Below are 19,417 nucleotides of genomic sequence, written 5' to 3'. Positions count from 1 at the left end.
TATCTCTACGGCAGGCCCTTCACCATCTACACGGACCACAAACCTCTCCTTGGGTTATTCACGTGGGACTGTCAAACCCCCCCAAATATTGTCCCCTCGCATGCTGCGATGGACTACATTTCTCTCTGCATATTCCTACCAGTTAATCTATAAACCTGGAAAAGAGATGTCCCATGCAGACGGTCTCAGCAGGCTGCCCCTGCTACAAATAGACCCAGACCCAGCCCCGGCAGGTCGTATATTAGCCATTCAAGAGCTCTCAGAATGCCCAGTGACAGCCAAGGACATCGCGTCCACCACCAGCAGGGACCCAACGCTCAGCAGAATCCTAGCCTGGGTATCGTCAGGCTGGCAATCTACCTGCCCCAGCCCCACCATCCAGCCGTATTTCGTGAAATGCCACGAGCTCACCACCCATTTAGGCTGCATTCTATGGGGGTGCAGGGTGATAGTTCCTCCATGCCACAGACCCAGGGTCCTCCAAACCTTACACGACGGTCACCCGGGCGTCATAAAGATGAAAGCCCTGGCATGCAGCTACGTATGGTGGCCTTCAATTGACAAAGACATTGAGGCACACGTAGCTGGCTGCTACCTGTGCCAGCAAACCAGGCCAGCGCCCCCCCATTCCCCTATTCACAAATGGGAAAGTACAAAAAAACCCTGGTCCTGCATCCACCTCGACTTCGCTGGCCCCTTCCAGGGACAAATCTTTCTTATCATTGTAGATAGTTTCTCTAAGTGGTTGGAGGTTCTCCCGGTTTATAGCACCACCACAAGTGCCACCATCCAGGCTCTAAGGGGGGTTTTCGTGACGCACAGTCTTCCCGATGTAATAATCACTGACAATGGGCCTCAATTTACCTCCTGTGAATTTCAGATCTTCACGACGAGCAATTGTATTAGACACGCCACGTCAGCCCCTTTTTACCCATCGACCAATGGCCTTGCAGAGGTCATGGTGAAGACCACCAAAGACTCCCTCCGCAGGCTCGTCACCGGGGACTGGCACCTCCGACTCACCCGATTCCTCCTCGCCCAACACACCACACCTGTATCCACCACTGGCAAATCCCCCACCGAACTCTGCTGGGGTCGCCAGCTGGTGACTCGACTCGACAGGCTCCACCCTGACAGACCTGCAGCCGAAAAAACCATCATCCCGCCGTCAAGGACCTTCAACCAGGGACAAAATGTCTGGGCTCGCAACTATGGGGGAAGGGACAAATGGACTCAGGGGGTTATCCTTGAACAAACCGGCCCCCTTTCTTATACTATTAACATCAGCAGAGGGCTCACCCTTTGGAGGCATGCAGACCAACTGCGCCCCAGGGCACCGCTCAACACCCCTCCAGAGCCAACACCAGAAGATACCAACCGACCCAGCACTGATCACCCTGCTAACGCCCAAACACCCCCCCGATCTACAAAGCCTGCCCCCCGAGGAGACTCCCGTGGCAGACGAAGAGCCACTGTTCCATCGCTCCACAAGACCCAGACGACCCCCTGCCTACCTGGCGGACTTCGAGTGGGCCGGAGGCACGCCGACATGCATTCGGCCATAGTTAAAAAACTGTTCCAGTTCCAATGTTTTCTTCAAGGGGGGGGGGAAAGGGGGGTAATGTATCCCCCACAAGAATGACAGCTGTCAAAGGCCGCTCCACGTGGCCGTTCTGACAGCTGTCAAAAAAGCCGCGCATGTGCAGTAACAGCCACGAGCTGTCAAAACAGCGGCAGCCGCGAGCTGTCAAAACAGCGGCAGCTGCGAGCTGTCAAAGTCGCGCACGCGCAGACACATTAGCCACTGACAGCCGCTAGCTGTCAAAATGCCGGCTAGGTTTACCCGGGTTCCCAGCTGAAACAGCAGCCAGCTGACAGGATTCTCCAGCTCAGCGGCGCATGCGCTATCACTGGGGAAATGTCAAAGCTGCCAGCTGATTATTGGGCACGGCCCCTCAGCGGGAAAACACCCGTCCCTGATTTGTTAACCTGTTTGACAGTTGCCTATATAAAGGCTGGTTGTACAGTTTTGCCCCGTCCGGGCTGAGTCAATAAATGTTTGAGCTGAAGCCATCGTCTCCCTCTTCATTGCCCGAGATAAACCAGGAATAGCAATAATATTGTCATCTCTAGTAATTAGTAACTTACTCTAGGAACAATTCCAATTCCTACACAATTATGGTTTAAAAAACATGGAGTATATTAAGACTACAAGTAATTCAGTGATAGATAAGAGCAGAGGCAGTATTCAGATGTTTCATTCTTCTTGTACTTTGCAAATTCATAGGAATAATTAACAACAAAAATACTGTACAGCATTATAAAATACCACAGGCACAACAAAATAAATGTAGCTTAACTGTTCATCTGTAGTTCTGAATTTAAAAAATCCTGCAAAAGCATTGAGTCTCTCCAAATGCTCTCTATTGCCAGAAGAGTGAATAGTGATTGTTACCCAGAAGTTTTAAACATTTAAAAAACAGCAAAGTAAGCTGTGGGAAATAAAAAAACACCTTCAAAGTGGACCATATGCTTGTCTATCCACAAAAACTAATGCAAAGTTGGAAATATGGCTCTTAATACTTTGTAAAAATGCCAGATGAATGAATGAATTTTCTCCCCTTGCAAGAAATCAAAGCTCTTGCAAAATAAATATATAAATAATTTTTCACACATAGTAACACTTAGCTTATTATACCAGATGATACTTTTCTTCTAGATCTGCTAGCAAATGTCTGTAAAAGAGGGAGCTTGAACAAGATTTATTTCAGTCAGCCAAGATAAGAAACAACAAACACTGACATGACATATCCATGGCAGAGAATCTTGTGTGGTGAGACCTTGCACAACTGACATGAGTGAAGTGTCACAGCAAGGGCTGTGAATTGCTGTTATGAAAACATTTGCAGAAAACTTGCATAATTAAACGAAACTGCTAGAAAAGCATTTTGAAATGCCATGGAGATTGAATGTAAATAAATACCTTTCATGACAAAAAAAAGTATTCAGAATTATACTGGAATCAACTGTGGGAAACGGCAGAAAGTGGGTTTCACAAGGAAAATAGATGCAGCAGATTATGAGAGTTAGATTGCCCAGAGACAAACAACGGGCTAGCAAATCTGACCATTGCAGGAAAAAATCATGAATAGGAACATTTTATTGATTGTATTTTTATTGGTCAATGACTGAAATAAAGTTCTGAAAGCGAGAATGAGAGGAAGAGAAAGTAGATCCAAGTGGCTGGAATAGAATACCGTAGTGCTCTTGAGACAAAGCAGTCACTAGAATTCTCTAACATCTCTTACATAATTATGCATTAGAAATTCCTGATCTCTGAAAGCTTGTCTAATTGGTTCTGTCTACTGTGTGAAGCCTGACACTAATATCTGCAACACTACAATCTCTCTCCCATATCAAAAGTATTTTCAAGGAAACCGTACCAAGTTGTTCAGTAGCCAAAGGAGAGTGAAAGGAAAATAAAGAATCTATAGCAATTGAGTTTGGAAATAGTCAAAACTGAAATTATTGCTGAAAATTTCTCCTGTTTTGTTTTTAGAATCCTCATTTGAGTTGATTTGGAAAAATTGCTATTGTTCCCACCCTACCTCTTCAGAGAAGGGAAAAAAAACCCTTGAGGAACAGCGAGAATTTTTCTGTTTTAAAATTCTTGTATTATGAGGTGGCCAAAAGTAAATATATGGACAACTTGTCTTTATAGTGAAAGAATGTAATATGAAGTGCTGGGTTACATTATTGAATACATCATTATAGAGCAGATGTATATCCAGAAAGGATCCATCTGTTTAACTTCAATCTAAACATATAAGGGAGTTTCCTTGTATATGAATATGGTATTTCTCCTATTCCGCTTAACAATTTAATTTCTTCTCACAGTACATACAATAGAAAAATGGCAATCTTTGTCAAGAGATCATTTGTTTCCCAACTCTCTTAAGCTGAGGAGAAAAAGGCAATGCTATAGTATTTCAGCTGTGTGAAGTACCTGAGATTGGAACCTTTTGCTCCAAAAGTAGATGGTTTTCTGATGTTAGTAACAAAGGAAACACAATAGCATTATGGAAAAAAAAATGATACAATTATGAGTGTGGTAGGGATGAAGATATAATCAAGGATGGAAAGATATGACCCATACAGCTGAAGAGATATTTCAGCTACTATGAAGATTATGGTCTCTCTACTTACCTCATAAATGGCCATTAGACGTGTTGAACTGGCCACTTAATAGTAGGATGAAACTACTGCTGAAGCAGAATTGACTTGCATCTCAGTGATGTATTGTGTGAACATAAATCTAAAAGATTCTCACAAATCACAAGCTTTCTAGCACTTCATTTTTACAAAAAGGCAACGAAGACATAGTAATATTTTTCAGTTATTTCATTTCCCAGAGAAAGTATTTTTGAAATCCAAAATCAAGAGTGGTTTGTAAACATTGTGATTCCTAAACTATAAAAGTAAACAATAGAAGGCATGTGTTTATAATATTCAACTCTATGAAGTACTATTTCTCATTGAGACAGTTACTTACATCAAATATTTTTTCTATGTACATTTCTTCATTGACTTTATCTCGAAGTATATCTTGATTTTGACGAACAAACATAATGTAAGTATCTGCAAGATCCATCCCTGGTTTCTATTTTAGTAACAAAAAGAAGAAAAGTAAAAAAAAATGAGAGAGAGATACAAGGTACAGATGTACAACTTGCAGTGTTATTTTTTGTCATATACATATTTGTATGTGTACACATATACATTATAAAATGCACATGCGTGTACATATGCATGATAAAATAAAAACCTGCATGCATATACACATTATTTGTCTTATCCAAAGTTCATATAAGATATAAGTGCAATTTAGACTAATTAATATGGAGTCCTATTTTTTTAAATAGGAAGCTGATTCTACCCTATTTAAAAGTTCCATGGATTTTTTGAAATATATTCAAGAATGTATTTTGAAGCAGCACTCATTATATATATATATATATATGTATGTGTGTGTGTATATGTATGTATATATCTATGTATCCAGGTGCATATCTGGATATATTTTGCAAGTGTGGACACACAGAGGCAATAATCCAAAACACACACACACAAAAAAAAACCCCCAAAGAAACCCAGCACACAATAAAGGGAGAAAAATAACATGTTGATTATGAATTAACAGGCTTCTATAAACAGCATGAGGAAATATATGAATACTATGAATAAATATTTAAAACAATTATATTTACTCATCCATACATACACAGTTGTGGTCTGCAGTCTGGATGTATAGTAGTATAGCATGGATATGAAAACAAAAGATGGATACATTACAGATCAAGAAAACATACTATTTTTTACTAAATTCCTCCTGTCTTATCCCACAGCACATCAGTCATGGAATCATATCTACTTTAATCATGTCAAGTCATGACACAGTTTGTAGGAGAACAAATGCTAACACTTTTAAATGATTACTCTTTACTGGTTACTGATCATAATAAAGATTATCAATCAATCATTACTTTAATAGCCCAGTCTGAAACATTTCTTAGGTTCTGACAAATGAAAAACAGCAATTACTCATGACAAACACAAATAACTAAATTACCATAATAGAAATTCAAAATCATCTTGGAAAACCATTTAAAATTCTAAATCAAAAGCTTAAAAACGGAATGAAGAAAACAAAGAGATATAAGACTTTTTGCATTTGGCCCTGATTCAGAAAAAGTTCCAGAAACTCAAGTGGAATATGCCATTATTTATTATATTCATTTTAGTGTAGGTTTAATAATGTACTAATTGTTATTTTAATAGTAGTAAACCACCAAGAATCCACAAAAAATTAAGTGGTGGATAAAAGGCATAAATAAATAAAAAATAAATATTTATAAAATATCTGAAAGTAAAAAGAAAAAAGATACAGCTTGGAGATTTCAAAGAAAACAATATTAGAATACAAATATGAAGACTAGCATATAACATTTGTTAGTATTATTCTCTGATACTATCCACCCAATATTTTTTGTGAACTTCAATAGCTTTTTATTTTATTCAATACACAAAGCATTGTATATTTTTTATGCATACATTGACTTTGGGATTCACATTTAGAGAGGGAAATTCATCACAATGGATTTAGAGTTTTTAAAAGGGTCTTTATAGTACAAAATGTAGCATGCATCTATACAAAATAATTGTGTTTACATTACAAAAATTACCAACCGTTCTCTGCTCTGGTCATTAAACAACGTACACTATAGAATGACACAATCTGTCATAAAGTAATCATGTTTTTAGCTTTCCTAATCACTACAGAGTAGGCTGGGATGTTGTCAGTTTTGTCTTCACCATCTGCCTTCTAATTCTTTCCCCCACCTAATAAATACATACTCATTGTGCTGTTCTTTTGTGACAAGCAATATTATGCAGAGTGCAGAAAAGGAGTAAAATCTAGTAAATCATAGAAATGACGATTAGAAAAAAAATAGCTAAACCTAATCTACAACACCACCATTCGCTAAACTCATTCATAGCTTTCTTCCTTGCAAGTTATCATTGCTTCCACCATGACCATAGAAAAAAACATTCCGAGAGGATGTTTCAGGCATGGAAGCTCATCCTCATGTAGACCCTAAACTGTACAAAGACCCCTGACATTTTGGAGGATGAAAGATGATTTGAGAGAAAGTGAAAGCTGAGGTTTGTCAGAATGTTTGAAAGTACTGTTCATCAGAGGTGGAGCCTGACAGTACATCTATGTGATGGATGACAGATTTAAAAACTTCCAGAAAGAGGCACATAGCTAATAGTTCTCAGACAGAATATAAAGAACAGAAGAGAACAACTGTTAACTCCCTGTCTCTATACTTTATACAGTTAACTAAGTAGGAAACCAGACACATAAGGGAGGAGTCACAAGAAATAGCCACAAAGCTTGTTTAGCTAGCTAAAAGTGAAGACAATTTTCCCATGTAAGGTTGGAGATAATAACGGTTAATAAAACAAGTCCCTTTTTAACAAAGTGAGAAATCAAAAGAAAGAACTTGCAGAGAAGCAGTAAAACAATACCCTTATATTTAAGAAAAATAGAATCCTTCAGGTATCAGAAGAGCAACTTCGGAAGAGTTTTGTTTATAATATAAACTCATTGTAAATAATCTCATGCAATTCTTCAACAACCCCAGTTTAGTTTGTAAATAGTCTGCTAATAAAAATGATTCCCCATCAGCAGTTATCTATGATTTATCTAGTTTGTTCCCATCCTAAAAACATTTGAACTATGACAACTGTTTCACATATTACCTTTATTTTTTTAAAGTTCTCACTTGTCTCTTTTTGAAGATCTCATCAATTCTACCCAACAACTTTTACAATCTTCCTCTTGACACATTCACTTTTCCTTCATATACTTGTTTTGTAATTCATCCTCATTCATTCTCTCTACATGACAAAACCTCTTTAATGTACTTCTTTCATACTTATAACTCACTTTTGCATTTTTTCACATTCATACAGCTCTCATATGATCTTGATCCTATCTTTTCTTAGTATGTATACTTTTTAAGTACTCCATTCCCACACCATTCAATTTACATCTGGTTTTCCTGACATACCCAATTCTCATTTTCTTATAATAATAGGCAGGAACAAAATCCTAAATAAAGCCCTTTTGCTTCTTTCACCTTTTATTCAATGCAACAGATCTCTTCAGCATTTGGCATATTTAATAGTTTTTCATCCATCTCACCACCTTTAATAAACATCTTAACTAGGAAACAAATTCACTTACCTGTTTTAGTTTTTTTTCCCCCACTGGTGTCTTACCTGAAATCATTCACTCTTATTTTTCCTGTCAAACACAAGTATTTTGGGCTATGATATTTTAATCTTGAGTGATCCTTGTTGCAACATATAATCTGTCTAATGTGAAGGATTTTTATGCTCCCCATGCATAGTTGTTTATTTGCAGACATTTCATTAACCAGTTAGGGTAATTCATTTACAATTGTTGTTATCTAGTTTAATAATGAAATGTCTGTAATAACCAACCTCAGAAAGCACCAAGAACTCCAACAGTTCAACCCTGAGCAACAGATATTCCATTCTACTGAATATGTCTAATGTGTATTATAAATCATTTGAAGTCCCATTGTCATTGTCCACACACAAAAGTGTATCTACAGTCATGTCCCAGGTACTACATAATCACATTATTTATATTTAAGTAACATTAAACAACCAAGGGGACAGTCTGTATTCTTATTCTGACAGAGTAAAACCAGGTGCTTCACGGTGGGTGTGGACATGCTGTCACTGGCTCCTTTAGTCAAATATGTATTTTCATGAGACTGAGCAGCTAGTTCAGGAGCTCAGAAAAACATACACTTACTTTAAGGAAGCATCATCAGATAACACAGGGCTTTTCAACCTTTTCACCGATTGTACCACTTTCAGAATACAGCAATATTCAAATACCACCAGTCACCTAGCAAGGTGTCAAAAACTTGATGATGACCAAAAAAAGTAATAAAGTGATAAAAGTGATAAAGTATAAGTAGTCATCACCCTCTTTTAATATCCTCTCTTCCCCCACCCCCTTTAATATCATCTATTTCCCCACCCCCTTTAATATCCTCTCCTCCCCCACCTCTTTAATATCCTCTTCCCTCACCCCCTTTAATGTCCTCTCTTCCTCCACTCCCTTTAATGTCATCTCTTCCCCCACCCCCTTTAATATAATCTCTTCCCCTACCCCCTTTAATATCATCTCTTCCCTCACCCCCTTTAATATATCTCTTCCCCCACCCTCTTTAATATCATCTCTTCCCTCTCCCTCTTTAATATCTCTTCCCTCACCCCCTTTAATATCTCTTTCCCCACTCCCTTTAATATCCTCTCTTCCCCCACTCCCTTTAATATCCTCTTCCCTCACCCCATTTAATATCCTCTCTTCCCCCACTCCCTTTAATATCCTCTTTCCTCACCCCCTTTAATATCATTTCTTCCTTCACCACCTTTAATATCATCTCTTCCCTCACCCCCTTTAATATCATCTCTTCCCTCACCCCCTTTAATATCTCTTCCCTCACCCCCTTTAATATCATCTCTTCCCTCACCCCCTTTAATATCCTCTCTTCTCCCACCCCCTTTAATATCCTCTCTTCCTCCACTCCCTTTAATATCCTCTTCCCTCACCCCCTTTAATATCATCTCTTCCCTCACCCCCTTTAATATCATCTCTTCCCTCACCCCCTTTAAAATCTCTTCCCCCACCCCCTTTAATATAATCTCTTTCCTCACCCTCTTTAATATCTCTTCCCTCACCCCCTTTAATATCTCTTCTGCCACCCCCTTTAATATCATCTCTTCCCTCACCCCCTTTAATATCCTCTCTTCTCCCACCCCCTTTAATATCCTCTCTTCCTCCACTCCCTTTAATATCCTCTTCCCTCACCCCCTTTAATATCATCTCTTCCCTCACCCCCTTTAAAATCTCTTCCCCCACCCCTTTTGAATTGTCTTTACAAAGACAGACGCGAGACCGTAGGCAAGGTTCAAAAGGTTTATTCGGTTCAGCTCCCGGCAGCTGACTGTCAAAACACTCCGGGTTTATATAGAGAACTGTCAAACGATTCAACCAATCAGGTAACTGTATTTCCCCGCCGTTCGGAGGACGGCCAATCAACACTCGGTACTTTGACAGCTCAGCGGCTGTCAGGGAATTCCTCTCAGCTGAGCGCTTAGCTCAGTTCGGAGGACCGAGTTGTAGACTGCGGATTTGACAGTTCCGGGAACTGTCAAATCTGGCGCGTGCGCGTTGGCCCCCGGCCGCTCTTTTGACAGCTGTCAACGGGAATGGCGGCCGGCCGGGCGGTGCGCATGCATCGTTGCTTCGGGCGGCCATTTGACAGCTGTCAACTGTCAATGTCTGCCGGCCCGGCTTTTTCTCGCGGCTTGGAAACTCCTGGTTTCCAAATATGATTCACCCCCTTTCCCCCCCCCTTGAACAGGTATGTTATGCCTAACAACATTTGAACGTTTTAACACAGTATGGTTAACAGATTTTTTGACAGATGGAGGGTTTCCCTTCCATTCAAAGTCTGCGAGGTATGCGGGGGGTCTTCTGGCTCGGCTGGACCGTCGGGGACAGAGGGTGCTTCCTTCGGGTTGCGTGGCCGGAGGAGTTGCTTCTAGGTGGGGCTCGGTCGGTGGCTGTGGGTCCTGGGGAGGGAAGAGTTCATCAGGTCCGGGGGTGTCGGTTGGTGAAGGCTCGCCCAGAGTTGGTTGTAGAGGGGGGTTGGGGAGTGACCTCGGTCGGAGCTGATCTGTGTGTCTGCGTTGCGTGAGTCCTGCCCCAGTGTCCACTGTGTATGATAATGGTCCAGTTTGGTCCAGGATAACCCCCTGAACCCACTTATCCCTTCCCCCATAATCTCGGGACCAAACACTTTGTCCTTTGGCGAATGTTTTTGGCTGGGTGTTTGGTGTCATTTCGGCTGCCGGTCTGTCGGGGTAGAGTCTGTCGAGCCTTGTCACCAGGCGGCGGCCCCATCATAGTTCGGCTGGGCTTTTGCCGGTGGAGGTGCAGGGGGTAGAATGGTGGGCTAAGAGAAATTGTGCCAAGCGACGGTGCCAGTTCCCCGTGATGATTCTTTTGAGGGCGTCCTTGGTGGTCCTCACCATAACCTCCGCAAGGCCATTGGACGATGGGTGGAAGGGAGCCGATGTCGAGTGCCTAATACAATTGCTCCTCGTGAAGATCTGAAAGTCATGAGAAGCGAATTGAGGGCCGTTGTCTGATATAATTACGTCGGGGAGACCGTGTGTGGCGAAGATTCCCCTGAGGGCTTGGATGGTTGCGGCAGAGGTTGTGCTGTGAACCGGGAGAACCTCCAGCCACTTGGAATAACTGTCTACAACTATGAGGAAAACCTGCCCTTGGAAAGGTCCGGCATGATCAATGTGGATGCGGGACCAGGGGTTTTTGTGAGTTCCCATTTGTGAATTGGGGCTCTGGGTTGGAGTGGGCGAGATTCTTGGCACAAATAGCAACCTGCGATGTATTTTTCTATGTCTTGGTCTATTCCTGGCCACCAGACGTAGCTGCGGGCCAGGGCTTTTGTTTTTACGATGCCTGGGTGGCCCTCATGTAAAGTGTGCAATACTTTTGGTCTGTGTTTAAGTGGTACGATTACCCTGCACCCCCATAGCAAACATCCCAAGTGTGACGTTAACTCATTTTGCCTAGAGAAATACGGCTGAATTTCTGTGCCTGGACAGGAGGTTTGCCAGCCGGTGTGTACCCATGCTAACACTCTGCTAAGTGTTTTGTCTTGGGAAGTTGCGGCAGCGATATCATTCGCTGTCAGTGGGCATTCTTGGAGTTCTTGAATAGCTAGGATGTTGCTTGCTGGGGCTGGGTCTAGTTCTGTGTGGGGTAGGGGCAACCTGCTGAGGCCGTCAGCGTGACACATTTGGTGTCCTGGCTTGTATATTAGCTTGTATGAATATGCTGCGAGGAATGTTGTCCAGCGCAACATCCTGGGCGACAAGATTTGGGGGGTTTGACGGTCCCAGGTGAATAGTCCTAACAGAGGCTTGTGATCTGTGTAGATCACAAAGGGGCGGCCATAAAGGTAATCGTGAAATTTTTTATTCCTGCCACAATTGCCAGGGCTTCCTTATCTATCTGGGCATAATTTCTTTCCATTTTGGAAAGAGTTCTGGAATAATATGCCACCGGGGCTTGGGTGCCGTTGCTGTCTAAATGGCTTAAAACTGCTCCAATCCCGTATGGGGATGCGTCGCAGGCTAGGCAGAGGGGTTTGTCTTCTTTGTAGTGGGAAATAGTGGCGTTGCTGGAAAGCATTTGTTTGAGTGTTCTAAAACTGTTTTCATGGGCTGTTGTCCACTGCCAGGCTGCCCCTTTGTCGAGCAGCCTGTGGAGGGGTTCTGCGATCGTTGCTTTCCCTGGCAGGAAGGCATGGTAAAAATTTAAAAGTCCAAGGAAAGCTTGGAGCTCGGTTTTATTCTTTGGGGTAGGGGCGGCTTTGATAGCAAGGACTTTTGAGTTCGTGGGGTGGATTCCCTGCGAGTCAATTTTGTAGCCTAAGAAATCTGCAGATGGGACGACTATAGAACATTTTTCCCGTTTAAGTTTTAGCCCCGCTTTCCTAAATCTTAATAATACTTCTTGTAGCCTGTCTGCTAAGTTGTTTTCTGATTCCCCTGCGATGAGTATGTCATCGAAATAGGGGCATACACCTGGGATTCCTTTTATTGTTTTCTCCATGACTTCCTGGAAGATGCCAGGAGCCACTGAGATGCCGAATTGGAGGCGGTTCACCTTGAAAGCGCCTCGGTGTGTGACAATGGTTTGTGCCTCAGCTGTCTCCCGGGTGACAGGTAGTTGGAGGAAGGCATGCGCTAGGTCGAGTTTGGCGAATATTGAGCCGGACCCAATTTCTGACAGCACGTCCCTGACAGCTGGCACTGGGTATGCATGGGGATTTAATGCGCAGTTTAGAGTCGCCTTATAGTCCGCGCATATTCTCACGTCACCATTTGGTTTAACTGGTGTGACTATGGGAGTTTCCCAGGTTCCCCCATCTGTTGGTTCCAGGACCCCAAGGCTGACTAAACGGTCTAATTCGGCCTCGATTTTTTGTTTCAGCGCAAAGGGGACCCTTCTTGCCTTGATGCGGATGGGACCTACCTCAGGTTTTAATTTGAGGTCTATAGGGGTGCCTGTGTATTTGCCAAGCGTTCCATCGAAAACGTCCGCGAACGCCTGGCAAACCTGTTCTAATGTTTGGGATTGTATACGGTTGGTGCCCTCTAGGTGGATGCCCAGAGCCTCAAACCAGTCTAACCCAAGGAGGGTGGACCTGGGTGCCTCAGTGATCTGGATCGTTAAGTGTCCCAGGAATTTTTTGTATTCTACTTTTACTTGTGCCTGCCCCTTTAATTGAATAGCGGCTCCCTGGAAATCTGCGAGGAGTATTTTGGAGGGCTGCAGGGGAATACGGCGTCTATTTTTAAACCCAATTTTTCTGAGAGTGTCCCAAGACATTATTGAAACTGAGGAACCGGAGTCGACCTCCATTTCGCAGGGCACCCCTTGAATTTTAACCCAAATTTTAATTTTGGGTTGTAACTGATGGATGGGCGAGATTTTTGTTTTGGCTCGTATGGACAAGACTGAGGGCTGGGGAATTCCTTTGGCTGGGGAAGGGACCTGGGTCCTACCTGCCGGAATTTCCTCAAGCTCGTGGAGGGTTTCCCGGTTCAAACTGCGGCATGCTGAGCGAATGTGCCCGGTCTTCCCGCATCCGTGGCATTTGGCGTTTCTGAAACGGCATGTGGCTCTGGCGTGAGCCCCGCCGCAGCTGGCACACTTTGGTTTCGGCCCTGTGGCGGTGGGTCTTGAACCCGGACCGGCTGGTCTGGATGGCCTGCGGTTCTTTCCGTGGTCGGCGCTCATTTTGCTGAAGCGGGACATGATGTCGTCGACGCCGGTGTAGGTCTCTGGTTGCTCGTCGTCCGGCTCCCTGGTGTGGTGGACTGAACCGGCCGGGCTGCTTCTGTACACCGGAGAGCCCTCACGGTGGCTGTCTTCGTAGGCCATGATCTCTAACGTGAGTTGAGCGAGGTCCATCGTGGGCCTGGCTACCAGCTTCCGCTGGAGCCGCTCGTTAGAGAGACCGACGATAACCTGGTCTCTGATACGGTCTTCCAGGTCGGGAAATTGGCACCTGCGGGCAGCGTGACGTACCCCCGCGATGAAGGCTGTGGTGGTTTCGCCCGGTTGCTGGCGGCGGTGGAGGAAATGGAGGCGCCAGTATAGCTCGGACCGACGGGGCATGAAGTGCTTGCTGAGGCGGTCAGTCAGCACGGCGTACGGGACGGTCGCGATGGGGTCAGGGCTGCAAAGCCCTACGGCGATGTCATAGATGGCGGGCCCGCTGAGACAGAGGAGGGCGGCAGCTTTGTGGCGGTCCTCTGTTATCTTATTGACAACGAGGTAGCCTTCAATTTGTCCCCAGTGCGACTCCCATCCTTCAGGATGGCGGACGTCGAATTCTCTGACGTGACCTAAGTTTGCCATGGTCTGGGTCCACAGTACTGTTCAAGCTGCTGAAAAGGGTTCCTTTGCCCTCCAAGTGGCTTCAGCAGTGACTTGTCAGCGGGAGGGATTGGAACTCCTTCGCGGTGTGACTCGGCTCAGTTGGCAGCTCTATAGTACCGGGATCCCACCTTCGTCGCCAGGTGAATTGTCTTTACAAAGACAGACGCGAGACCGTAGGCAAGGTTCAAAAGGTTTATTCGGTTCAGCTCCCGGCAGCTGACTGTCAAAACACTCCGGGTTTATATAGAGAACTGTCAAACGATTCAACCAATCAGGTAACTGTATTTCCCCGCCGTTCGGAGGACGGCCAATCAACACTCGGTACTTTGACAGCTTGGCGGCTGTCAGGGAATTCCTCTCAGCTGAGCGCTTAGCTCAGTTCGGAGGACCGAGTTGTAGACTGCGGATTTGACAGTTCCGGGAACTGTCAAATCTGGCGCGTGCGCGTTGGCCCCCGGCCGCTCTTTTGACAGCTGTCAACGGGAATGGCGGCCGGCCGGGCGGTGCGCATGCGTCGTTGCTTCGGGCGGCCATTTGACAGTTGTCAACTGTCAATGTCTGCCGGCCCGGCTTTTTCTCGTGGCTTGGAAACTCCTGGTTTCCAAATATGATTCACCTTTAATATAATCTCTTTCCTCACCCTCTTTAATATCTCTTCCCTCACCCCCTTTAATATCTCTTCTGCCACCCCCTTTAATATCATCTCTTCCCCCACCCCCTTTAATATCATCTCTTCCCTCACCCTTTAATATAATCTCTTTCTTGGGGGGCTTCTGGTGGCTACGCCGCGCCGAATAGCGGCTTTCCCCTGGCTGCCCACCCTAAGGCTTCGTTGGAGCCGCGGAGACAGTGACAATCAGCTGTTCCGTGGCTCGTAAACTTCCCCTTCAGGAGAAGAGAGAGAGGTGAGTTTTCTCAGATAGTGGTAGAGCTCCCCAAGACCTCCCAGAATTATCTGGGGGTCAGAGGGTGAGAGCCCCCACGGAGTCCGAGGCTTTCTCCGAGTCCAGGACGCCTTTGCTCCGCGTAGGAGCGAAGCCAGACACTGCATCCACATCTGCGGATTATAGTGATTTATGTGTGCCTTTAAAGCAGACAGAGCTGACCAGGAGGAGTAAAGTTGCAAGCATTCAGAATTTTAACTCAAGGTGCTTTAATCTTCTCCACTTATAAATCAGACTTTGAAGAAAGAAAAAAAATGGCGCTGAAATGTTTTTTCTTTTTAAAAGAATAAATTACGAGGACTTTGTTAAAATTTAAATAATATACTGGAATTTTTTCTCTTTTTTATTATTATTGCTATTAAGAGTTTATTTCCCTTTCTTTTTTGGATTTTATTTTTATTTTTTTCCCCTCTGGAGTGCAGAGGGAAAGTGAAAGTGATAAGAGAAAGTGATTTGTAGCAAGTGAAAATGGCTTCAAGACGGCAGGCAATTCCTGTTGTTTCTAAAACCTCAATCTCTTCTCCTGTCATTCAGCCTACTGTAAAACCCAGATCCCCTCCACCCTCTCCTCCACCACCAGCACTTATACTTAAAGACCTTCAGGATGCTTTGAAGTTGCAGGCACAAGAAATGACTTTACAAATAAAGGAAGAGGTAGCTGATCTTCTTGAACTTAAAAATAGAGAGATGAGAGAAGACATTTTGTTTGCATTTCAAGGGCTGGCTGCACATATTGAACGTTTAGATGACCGCATGGATGAGGTCGTGGAAAATAGTGACAGACTTGAAAATAGAATTGCTAAAGCAGAAAATAAAATTGACAAAACTGAGGATGAGCTGATGATTTCACAATTTAAAGAAATGGAATTTGCTCTGAGAATAAGAGGGTTGAGAGAAAACCGCCGTGAGGATTTACTGGAAGAGGTGATTAAAGTCACTGCTCCCATCTTGGGATGGGATCCTAAGGAGCTATCAAGGGAGGTGGAAAAAATTTTCAGGGTCAATTCCTGGATTGCGAGGCAAAAGAATTTACCTAGAGATGTGGTGATTTATTTCTCTAAGAGGTCACTTCGAAATGAGATTATCCAGGCCTTTTATCAACAGAAATTTCAAATTGCAGGTCAAGATATTATAATTTTGAAAGAAATACCTCCTAAGATGTTGAGAAAAAGGAAGGATTTTGGTTTTTTGTCTGATGAACTTAAAAATCGACAAATTCAGTTCAGATGGGAGATCCCTATTGGAATAATGGTGAGTCATGCAGGGACACGATACAGGCTTAATACGATTGCTAAGGCTAAAGAATTTTATACTTATGTCCTGAAAGCAGGTTCACCACCATCTCCATTGCCTAAGAGAGTGGAAGAAGATAAACAACAAGTTGAAGGTGCATCAGCACAGTTTGTTGGAGAGGCACAATTGGCTGAACCCACTGAACAGAGTTTGATGCTAAAGGCTGACCCAAAAGACCAGAGAATGACACGTGCAGCGCATAAGCGGAGAGAAAAGGAACAACAGAAACAGAAGATGGATTCTGGGCCTATGACACAAAGCCCTGTTATTACGGAGCCAGTGGGAGGGACGCGACCGAAGAGACCAACTGCGGATCTCCAGGTGGCGTTCCACAGGTTCCAGGTCGCTGAGTATGGCGATAAAGCTTTTGACATGGAATGTTAATGGCTTAAATTCACCACAAAAAAGAAAGCAAGTGTTTCATTATTTGAAGCAACATAAAATGATATTGTTTGCATACAAGAAACTCATATTTGTGCAAAAGATCAAAAATACTTGATTAATTCTCAGTTGGGACTTCATTTTATAGCATCTGCTCCAGATAAAAAGAGTGGAGTGGTTATCTATTTTAGAAGAGACTTATCTGCTATGTTAATTGAATCTGATCCACAGGGAAGATATGTTATTATTGAACTATTGTTACAAGGCAAGAAGATTCTCATTATTGGATTATATGCTCCCAATCAACAGCAAGGAAAGTTTTACAAGATTTTACATGATAGACTAACTCAATTGGATTATAAATCTGTTATCTTGATGGGTGATTGGAATGGTGTTTTGAACTCAAATAAGGACAAGAAGAGGTCATCTAAAAACTCTCCTATCTATTCTAGATTGCCTAAAAGTTTTTTTTGATTTGAAAGAAGACTTGGAACTAAGAGATATCTGGCGGGAGCGGAACTTGGAAGATAGAGATTTTACTTTCTTTTCGGATAGGCATCAATCATTTTCTAGAATTGACTTTTTTTTTAGTTACTGGTGATCTTATTTCCAGGGTCAAGCATGTCAAGATTTTTCCTAGAACATTATCGGACCATAGTCCTGTATGTATGGAATTATTTAGGGAAGATGGAATAAGAAGGTCTTGGAGATTGAATGAAAATTTATTTAGATATGATGTACTTTCAGAAAAATGTAAAGATTATTTGGAAGAGTTTTTTGTTCTGAATATGCATAAAGGAACACCGATTGATATGGTTTGGGATGCCAGTAAAGCTTATATGAGGGGGATTTTGATTCATATGAACAATGGTTATAGGCGTAAGCAGATGCAAAAATGTAAAGAATTGGAAGAAGAGATTAAATTGAAGGAGAAAGTTTTTATTTTGAATCCATTACATAAGAGATTAAGGACTTCAATAAATTTGTTGAAAGAGCAATTTAATATGTTAATGGTGGATCAGGTTGCAACTAATTTGAGATATGCGAAGCATAATACTTTTTGTAATGCAAATAAGCCTGGTAGGTGGTTAGCTTATCAATTAAGGAAAAAACAGAGGCTACGTACAATAGAGAAAATAGAATATAAGGGTAAAGAAACATATCAACAAAATTTGATCAAAAAGGGTTTTTTGGATTTTTATCAAAAGTTATATGCTAGTGAGAATGTACAAACTTTAGATATAGATAAATATTTACAGGAAGCGCATATTCCTATGCTCTCACATGAACAAAGGGTAGGGATGAATTGTTTAATTACTTCTGAAGAAATTATTTCAGCAATTAAACAGTTAAAAGTGGGTAAGTCTACGGGTACAGATGGCTTAACAGCAATTTATTATAAAACTTTACTTACAGAGATGGTAGAACCTTTAAAGGAACTATTTAATAATATCCAGGTTGGAGGAGAGGTGCCTCCATCTTGGAGAAGGGCTTTTATATCGTTGATCCCAAAGGAGGATCAAGATCTTACTCAGCCTAAGAATTATAGACCTATATCGCTTTTAAATACAGATTATAAGATTTTTGCAAAAATATTGGCAAATAGATTAATGTAAGTTTTGAAACAGATGGTTCATACAGATCAGTCTGGATTTATAACTGGAAGATATATGAAATATAATGTAAGACAATTAGTTAACTTAATTGAGTATTTGGATAAGAATAACCAAGTCCCTGCGGCATTGATATTCTTGGATGCTGAAAAAGCCTTTGATCAATTGAATTGGCAATTTTTATTGAAAGTTGTGGAAAAGATGAACTTTGGGGATGAATTTTTGCAATCTATTAAGGCCATATATCAACAACAATCAGCGCAAATTATAATTAATGGGGGATTAACAGATGCTTTTAAAATTGAAAAAGGTACAAGACAAGGGTGTCCTCTGTCACCATTATTGTTTGTTTTAACATTGGAGATTTTATTGATTAAAATTTGGGAATCAACTAAAATTCAGGGAATAAAAATAAAACAGAATGATTATAGATTAAGAGCGTTTGCAGATGACTTGGTTGTTACATTATCTCAACCGATTCAATCGGTTATAGATTTGATGGAAATTATAAAACAATATGGGAAAGTTTCGGGCTTAAGGTGAATAATAATAAGACTAAAATATTATCTAAAATATGACTATGAATGAGAAGGATACGTTAGTAAAACTGACAGGTTATGAAATTGTGAAAAAGGTTAAATATTACAGCTAATGTGAAATTATATAAGAATAATTATGAGACGTTATGGTTAAAAGTACAAAAGGATTTAAATAATTGGAAAAAACTACAATTATCTTTGTTGGGAAAAATTGCAGCTGTTAAAATGAATGTTTTACCAAAGTTTCTTTTTCTGTTTCAAATGATACCTATTTTGAAAAAAGATGCTAATTTGGATGAGTGGCAGAAGGGTATTAATAAATTTATCTGGGCAGGGGAAAAACCGAGAGTTAAATTTAAGATTTTACAAGACGTTCGGGAAAGAGGAGGACTTAAGGTGCCTAATTTGAAATTATATTATGATGCAGTGGTTTTAACATTGGTTAGTGATTGGCTTAATTTAACTAATAAAAGTATACTTTATCTTGAGGGATGG

At 42.1% G+C, this 19,417-nt stretch overlaps 1 protein-coding gene across 4 annotated transcripts in view; it reads right to left on the bottom strand.

The window, feature by feature from the left end:
* CADPS2 (calcium dependent secretion activator 2) overlaps window positions 1-19,417 on the bottom strand; it is a 409,931-nt gene that overhangs the window by 35,743 nt on the left and 354,771 nt on the right. For 2 of the 4 annotated variants that reach the window (XM_083366018.1, XM_083366020.1), the window contains 2 exons: window positions 5,282-5,299; window positions 4,553-4,660 (listed from right to left, as the gene is read on the bottom strand). In XM_083366018.1, the coding sequence (XP_083222144.1) occupies window positions 4,553-4,660; window positions 5,282-5,299 (126 nt within the window). The remainder of the gene's footprint in view (window positions 1-4,552; window positions 4,661-5,281; window positions 5,300-19,417) is intronic. The other 2 variants (XM_083366019.1, XM_083366021.1) reach the window with 1 other exon arrangement.

Source organism: Vipera ursinii (assembly GCF_947247035.1).
Source record: "Vipera ursinii genome assembly, chromosome: 6".
Taxonomy (NCBI): Eukaryota; Metazoa; Chordata; class Lepidosauria; order Squamata; family Viperidae; genus Vipera; species Vipera ursinii.
This window is presented reverse-complemented; position numbering and strand designations above follow the sequence as displayed.